This window comes from Ovis canadensis, chromosome 8, assembly GCF_042477335.2.
Source record: "Ovis canadensis isolate MfBH-ARS-UI-01 breed Bighorn chromosome 8, ARS-UI_OviCan_v2, whole genome shotgun sequence".
Taxonomy (NCBI): domain Eukaryota; kingdom Metazoa; phylum Chordata; class Mammalia; order Artiodactyla; family Bovidae; genus Ovis; species Ovis canadensis.
This window is the reverse complement of record NC_091252.1, coordinates 86,460,897-86,469,411: the sequence shown is the minus strand read 5'-3', so window position 1 is coordinate 86,469,411 and position 8,515 is coordinate 86,460,897. Positions and strand designations below refer to the sequence as shown.

Here is an 8,515-nt window from a genome sequence, read left to right as displayed (position 1 = left end):
ATGAGAAAATGGGGAGGGAAGGGGCTCCACCTTGGTGGGCACCTGTCCACCTGCTCTTAGGACAGGGTGTGGTTTAGCTGGACCGGCTGCCCAGGAGGTGACACCCTGCCTTCTGGGACCCCACCCAAGGCATGGTGCCTGGGCCTGTGCTCCTGTAGCAGCTTTCCATCTCCTGGCAAGCCCCACCTCCTACTCCAGTAAGACTTTCCTGATGACCAGGGGCCCATCGTGAATGCGGCATGTGCCCTATGGCATCCTGCTCCCCATTCTGTTGAAAGTCTTGTCTGTTCAGATAGATTTTAACTCTCTAGAAACTAGACACTGTCTTCTGTTTTTGCTGCGTCACAAGCTGGCATGTGCATACTTAGTCACTTGCTGCTGCTGCTGCTGCTGCTAAGTCGCTTCAGTCGTGTCCAACTCTGCGACCCCATAGACGGCAGCCCACCAGGCTCCCCCATCCCTGGGATTCTCTAGGCAAGAATACTGGAGTGGGTTGCCATTTCCTTCTCCAATGCATGAAAGTAAAAAGTCAAAGTGAAGTCGCTCAGTCATGTCTGACCCTCAGTGACCCCATGGACTGCAGCCCACCGGGCTCCTCTGTCCATGGGTGTGTCCAACTCTTTGCCAGCCTACGCACTCTGTAGGCTCCTCTGTCCATTCTCCAGGCAAGAACACTGGAGTGGATTGCCATTTCCTTCTCCAGGGATCGAACCTGGGTCTCCTGCATTGCAGGCAGATTCTTTACTGCCTGAGCCACCATATATCAGATAAATCTTCCTGCTAATAGTATATGGACGGAAAAGATCCATGGTGGCATCAAAGTGTTTAACTAAAGCTCAGACAGTTAAAGGAGAGGCAGGACTGAGGATGCAGCAGAGGAGGGGGTCTGGGATAGAGACCCCTGCCTCTGCAACCAGGCCCTGGAAGAGGAAACTCCCAGACACACCTGTGGTTTTCTCTCACAGGTGCCCACTCTCTGTGCCTTGACCTCACTATCAAATCTCAGTCCAAATCTGGCCAGCCCTGGTGTCAAGTCCAGGGCTCTGTGGACACAAAGCCTTTCCTTCAGTATGACAGTGACAGAAACAAGGTCAAACCTTTGGGTTTCCTGGGGAAGGAGGTAAACGACACGAAAGTGTGGACTGAATTGAGCCAAACACTGGCAGAAGCAGGAAAAGAGCTCAAGATGGTCCTGCCTTTCATCAAACTGGACAAAAAGGAGATGAGGGGTAAGTTTGGGAAGGGAATGGGGAACTGGAGACAGCAAGAGAAAGAGTGCACGCGAGGAGAGGATTCCTGTGAAAGGACTGAACACGATCCAGCTTTAGAGACCCGGTGGACCTGATGGGTAAGAGGGGGAGGTCATGGTTGGAAGATCACAGGCCCCTAGATGTGCAGACACATTTGAGTGACTGGGGAGGAGGGACTGTGGAGAGTCCAGAAAGATTCATTGTGTGGGGGGGGTACAGGTCCTCCCACCCTGCAGGTCAAAATGTGCTGTCAGCGTGAAGCTGAGCAATGCTCTGGTGCATCCTTGCACTTCAGCCTCAATGGATGGACAGCTCTCCTCCTTGACACCATGAGCATAACATGGACAGTCATCGATCCTGGAGCCACAGGCATCAAGGAGGAGTGGGAGAACAACCAGGAACCAGGCAAAGTATTTCAGGAAGATCTCAACGGGAGACTGCAGTTATTGGCTTAGGGAATTCCTGAAACACTGGGAGAACATACTGCTCCCAGAGCCCACAGGTAACTGAGCGTGGTGTGAGGGAGGTGGTAGCTCTCTTCAAAGGTCTGGAGCCTTCATGTGTGGATGTGAGCACATATGTTTGTGCAATTGAAAATGTGGTAGATGGATGGAGTGACTGATCTCTTGGTGGACTTCCTATCTGGAAAGTCAGTGATGGGCATAGCACAGAACTTGACAACATCCTCCTGTCCCAGCCCACCTCCCTCAGCACAGGAGCCCCCTTCCCCATTAACCAATGACCCAGACCCCAGGCACTGCACGATGGTCCGCAAATCTATACATGCATTATGTTTCCAGGCCTTCTCTCCCTCCTGTTGTACTGATCCTTTAACCGGCTCCAATGTCACTTAATGAAGCCCTTATCCCTTCCCAGACAGAATTAAGTGCCCCCAATTGTGTCCTCCTCAAAAAGGACTCCTCACAGTAAACATGTCCACCTGAAAGAGAATCAGATGGACATCTGCTGTCTTAGTGACTCAGATGGTAAAGAATCTGCCTGCAAGGCAGGAGACCCGGGTTCGATCCCTGGGTTGGGAAGATCCCCTGGAGTAGGAAATGGTAACCCACTCCAGTATTCTTGCCCGGAGAATCCCATGGACAGAGGAGCCTGGTTGGCTACAGTCCATGAGCTCTCAAAAGAGTCGGATATGACTGAGCGACTAACACAACTCAGGAGAAATATTAGCTCCACGAAGACAGAGCACAAGCCCATTAATCTTTCCATACCCAGACCTGAAGCGTGCCTTCCCATGAGTCAGTAACTATATGGGGGACAGGTGCTAAGGACAGCAGGTGCTGAGGAAGGTGTATTCTTAGATCTGACAAGGCTTTTGCTTTTTCGTTTTAGAACCACTAATAATGGCCCCAGATATCAGCCAGTCTGCATCCATCCGATTGGTCGCTTGCATTATCCTATTGATCATCACCCAGTTAGTTCTAATTGCTTCATCGTCATGAATGTTATGAAGAAATCAGGGACCACAGCAGGTGAGAAGCCAGCCGGCCTCTGGCTCCTAGGCAGGTTTGTTCTGGTCAAGACTTGGGAGAGGTGAGCCTCGGGTCTCACCAAGCCCCTGTCCACTGGTTACCAAGATGATGTTCCGTCTTTGTCTTGGGCCCCCACACTTCCCTGTAGGGTTGGGAACCACCCTGTCGTTGGGGTAGAAGAGGCTGGTGTGGGCAGCAGGACAGTGCAGTGGGGGTGGGGATGAAGACAAGTGTCTTCTCCTTTGGGGGCCCCGGGTTTGAGATATAGACGTGGTGGGGTGGGGAGTTGTCCTGAGATCTTACTCAGGCTTTCCCAGCCCTTTGATGAAAAAAACCTTTTGTTCTCTGATGATAGCATTATCTAGCTGAAATTTCCCCCAGTGTTCTAACAGCTATTCCATCATTTGGATGTTTCTCCCTGGACTATGAGAAGGTACAATGTTAAACCAACTCTGCGTGGCAAAAACTGACCTTTGATGACAGTCTGGCTGTTGATCTAACATACTACCTTCTACTCAGATTGGGGTTTAACAAGAAGCTAAAGAAGCTTATGCTTAAGAATTCCTTCACTTTCCACGACTGCTGATGGGCCCTTAAGATGTATTAACTTGGTCATTTTGAGGATTTGCAAAAGTCAAATATTTGCTCACAATCAGTTAAGACTTCCAATTCTGTTCTTTCCATCAGACTTCCCTTCATGTGGGGTGGAATTGGGACGGGGGGCAGGGTTGGCATTTTTTTAATTCTATTAAGAAGATAATGCATTAGGGATATACTTCTGTGGTTTAATGAGACATAATTTATGTGTTCACACTCACTTTCATGTATAGTTAAGATACCACATGCTTTTATGGGCTGAATGTTCTTAATTCATGTGATAAAATCCTCACCTCCAGGAAGACTTGCCAAAACCACTCAGTCGGTGGTGTGTGGTTATAGTCTGTTGTGATACAATAGGAAGTATACGTTTGGTTGGAGTCCTGGTTCCTGGAGCAGAGTTTCTAAAACCCACATTTTGGTAGTATATTTGGTGTTCTGAGTATAGAAAAATAGCTTTTCTTTAGAGACCTAGCAGGTTAATACATATGCAGAAACCACAGTCAAGTGCTAACTGCCTAGATGTCATGACACAAAAGTATGAGGCTACCATTGAATTATCCTGTAGATTAATATATGTATTAACATACTAACATGTTAATGCGTAAAAATGTACCCAGGACAGAAGAAAGGATAAAGTGTGATATAGCCAGAAATGGAACACTATAACGCAATAAATAAAGAATGAATTACTGCAGTAAAAACATAGATGCCTCATAAAAAGGATTTGAGAGGCAAGTGCTGGACACAAAAGAATAGATACGCTGTGGTACTCCTATTTGTTGTGTTACATGATTGTGCAGTTTAACTGAATTATCTTTTTAAGATGTATTTATTTTTGGTCGTGCTGGGTCTTCACTGCTGTGTGTGGGCTTTCTCTACTTGCTGCTCTCTAGTTATGGTGCAAGAGCAGCTCACTGTGATGACTCTTCTTGTAGCAGAGCGCAGGCTCTAGGCTGCGGGCTTCAGTAGTTGGGGCACACAGGCTCAGCAGTTGAGGCTCGAGGCTCTAGAACACAGCCTCAGTATTTGAGCTTAGTGGTTTCTCAGCATGTGGGATCTTCCCGGACAGGGTTTGAACTCATGTCTCCTGCATTGGCAGGCAGATTCCTTACCAATGCGCCACCAGGGAAGCCCCTAATCGAATTATTAAAAAGACATTCTAAGCTTGCTTCTAAATCACATCTCAATAATTTATGGATGACGATTAGATGTTCCATGACTTGCAACCAGGAAATTATGCATACTGGAAAAGATATTATTTAAAGGACTATCCACAACCTAGATGGACCCTTATCAGGTGCTCTAAACCAGCTCATGCACAACAAAACTGTAGAGAATTAGCTCTTGGATAAATATTTTCCACTTAGAAAGGGCGACTGCACTGAACTGGCTAACAGAGAACACTGCTGACCTCAGAAACACCTAAAAACAATGCTCAAACACAGAGGATGTTTGAGCTCATACATTCATACCAGGATGAGAAGACAACATCAGAAAAAATTTTAACCTTTCAGTTTTCACTAATGTCTAGACAAACTTGAAGTTTTCTCCTGTCAGGAATATATTCAGTGATGCGGAGAATTCAATTATACACTGTACCTTTTTTGCGCAATGAGAATCGCATGAATGTTTATTGAAACTCCTTTATTTTAGGGGCCCAAATGTGGTGAAGTCCTACCATTAGGTGAAGGAGACCTCACCTGGAAATAGGGTGTGTGCAGATGTAATCCAACCAAGGTGAGGTCGGCATAGATTAGGTTGGGCTCTAATCCAAAGACTAGTGCCTTTACCAGGAGGCACGCCTTTAAAGAAATGTAGACACGCAAAGAAGAGATGTACTGGGAGCCAGCATGAGGAATCCTGCCCTTGGCAAAAGTCATGAGAAAGGAAGCCAGACGTATGCAAAGGCGTGATCTGGCTTCAGGGGTTCCCCCTGAGTTTTCCTGAATGTCTACCCCCCAAAACAGAGTCTGCCTGCCTTATTGTACTGTGCTTTCCACTCTTCTGACATAACAGGGGGCCATCCCCGATCACCTTCCTCTCAAAGGAATTAATTTAGGGCTCCAGTTAACAGTCTCCTGCATATAAAAAGAATGTCTCAGTTTAAACCCCTTTGATGGCTTTCTAACTTACCTGACCGGTCTACCTGGACTTTTACAACTTGTGATTGTTTACGGCCCCCAACCGCAACAGGCACAAAGCTTAAAGCATCTAAAGATACAGAGCCTTTTCTAAAGACCTAAAAATTATATTGGTGATGGGTTTCACTGTTGAGTCAATGACTGCTGCCAGGCCTCCATATTCTTTATCTTTTAGGCACCTGAAGGATATTAATCAATGTAATTGGGATATAGAAAAAGGAATATAGTAGTTTTGATGTTAGCAGCACTAGACTTTTGAGTTAAGTACTTTTCTCTTTGTTATAAATCACTGTACTTCTTTCATTGTTATAAATTGTTGTGTCCTTGCTATGTAAGAATGTAACTTTATTTAGTGCTTTCTGAGAGTGGCACCAGACTTTGGGAAGAACAACACAAATAAGTCTTCTGGTAGACAGACCCTTATCAGAATAGGGCCGTAAAGTGTTAATTGGCCCTCTGGCCAGAAGATGATGTAAAATCACCTAAGACTTGTGTATACAACTAGGTATGCAGAGAGAAAGCCTGGTCTCGATAAGAGTCAGGGCTGCTGACGCTGCATAATTTTGCATTATCCATTGATCTCTATGTACAATCAAAAGTATAAAAGGCCTTTCCGGACAATAGAGGAGGGGCCAGTCACTGGAAAGTCTGGTTTCCCCTGTGTCTTCTTTACTCTATTTTCTGGCTGAATTCCCATCTGGGGCGTGAAGGCTCTCCATGTCTACTTACTTGTCCTGGCTTCTAAGATCCACAAGAGAGGGAGCCCAAGGCGGGGCACCCTCTGCTATTCAAACGGGCGCTGGTGGCCTAACGTAGATGGTGCAAACCTCTTGTCCTGAGGTTTTATTAGTTCTCTGTGTAAACCAAGTTATTCAGCCTCTTTTCTCCACTAAATTTTCCTACTATACTATTTCTTCCTAACCTCTTTTTATATTTCTAAACAAATAAGTTTTTCCTCGCCTACTCCGTCCCTGCTTCGAATTACCCTGGATCCACCGGGGCTAGACCCCGGCAGAGATGGATATAGGAAAACAAGACACATGAGTGTCATGGAAGGACAGAAGTAGACACTGGAGTTACGCAATGCCAAGTGTTTCTGGCAACCACCAGTGCTGTGCATAGTACCTCAGTCATGTCTGACTCTTTGCGACCTCATGGACTGCAGCCCACTGGGTTCCTCTGTCCATGGGGATTGTCCAAGCAAGAATACTGAAGTGGGTTGCCATGTCCTTCTCCATGCAACCACCAGTAGTCAGGAAGAGAAAAGATGGAGCCTCCCTTAGAGCCTTCAGAGCGGGCCCTACTGACAGCTTGATTTCAGACTTCTAACCCTCACAATCTGGAAAGAATAAATTTTGGTTGTTTCAAGCCATAGAGTTTGTGGTCATTTTTATGAAGACTTCACTGTCCTGACCAGCTTGCGGGGGCTTAGGCTGCATTCCCAGCACAAAGGAACTGGTGAGCAAGAAGGAAGGCAGGAGAGCGGTTTTAGAAAAGAGCCAAGAACAGACCCAGGGACGTCTAGAAATGTGACACCTAGTAGACGAGGAAAGAAATACCAGTGAAGGGTACGCTGATCAATAGATGACAGTGGGAGAACGGGCTAATCCTGTAACTAAAAGAGGATTTCTATTCAGCACAACACACAAATATTCATTTTAGGTTGACTAATACATGAAGGTGACTGTTTGTGGGGGCTTGGGGCTGTATGCCAGTTGGAGCACGTTTGCTGAATAGTTTCAGATATGGGGCTGGGACATTAAAAAGGAGTTGGCACGTTTCCAGGTAGGACCCAGGCAGAGACCTAAAATTCCTAATCAGCCCTGGGGCAGAGTCCTGGCAGCCAGCCACTTCCCAGGACCACGCTGAGATGTGTGTGGCTTTGTGGCAGCTGCAAGGCCCAGTATCTTGGGGAGAACTCGTCAGTGTGACTGTGTGTGTGAGAGAGAGAGACAGAGAGAGGGTATATGTGAGAGGAGGAGGGCAGAAGAGAGGAGTGGCTGTGTTAGTTGCTTGGTCCTGTCTGCCTCTTTGCGACGTGTACCCTGTAGCTTATTTAACTTCTATGCAGAGTACATCATGAGAAACGCAGGACTGGAAGAAACACAGCGGGAATCAAGATTGCCAGGAGAAATGCCAATAACCTCAGATATGCAGATGACACCACCCTTATGGCAGAAAGAGAAGAGGAACTAAAAAGCCTCTCGATGAAAGTAAAAGAGGAGAGTGAAAAAGTTGGCTTAAAGCTCAACATTCAGAAAATGAAGATCATGGCATCCGGTCCCATCACTCTATGGGAAATAGATGGAGAAACAGTGGAAAGAGTGTCAGACTTTATTTTTTGGGGCTCCAAAATCACTGCAGATGGTGATTGCAGCCATGAAATTAAAAGGCCCTTACTCCTTGGAAGAAAAGTTGTGACCAACCTAGATAGCATATTCAAAAGCAGAGACATTACTTTGCCGACTAAAGTCCATCTAGTCAAGGCTATGGTTTTTCCAGTGGTCATGTATGGATGTGAGAGTTGGACTGTGAAGAAAACTGAGCGCTGAAGAATTGATGCTTTTGAACTATGGTGCTGGAGAAGACTCTTGAGAGTCCCTTGGACAGCAAGGAGATCCAACCAGTCCATTCTGAAGGAGATCAGCCCTGGGATTTCTTTGGAAGGAATGATGCTAAAGCTGAAGCTCCAGTACTTTGGCCACCTCATGCAAAGAGTTGACTCATTGTAAAAGACTTTGATGCTGGGAGGGATTGGGGGCAGGAGGAGGAGGGGACGACAGAGGATGAGATGGCTGGATGGCATCACTGACTCGATGGACGCGAGTCTGAGTGAACTCCAGGAGCTGGTGATGGACAGGGAGGCCTGGCGTGCTGTGATTCATGGGATCGCAAAGAGTTGGACGTGACTGAGCAACTGAACTGAACTGGGTCCTCTGTCCATGGGATTCTCCAGGCAGGAATACTGCAGTGGGTTGCCATTTCCTACTTAGGCGTGTGTGGGGCAGTGACACTAATTGTGATAGAAAGGTGA

At 46.7% G+C, this 8,515-nt stretch overlaps 1 protein-coding gene across 1 annotated transcript; it reads left to right on the top strand.

Annotated features, from left to right (window-relative positions):
* Positions 1 to 2,798, top strand: RAET1E (retinoic acid early transcript 1E). The gene is given in 5 exon segments (XM_069598003.1): positions 1 to 34; positions 966 to 1,229; positions 1,470 to 1,645; positions 1,647 to 1,752; positions 2,601 to 2,798. Coding segments are annotated over 5 exon segments (690 nt in total). The 3' UTR covers positions 2,711 to 2,798.
* Positions 2,799 to 8,515: the final 5,717 nt, after the last annotated feature.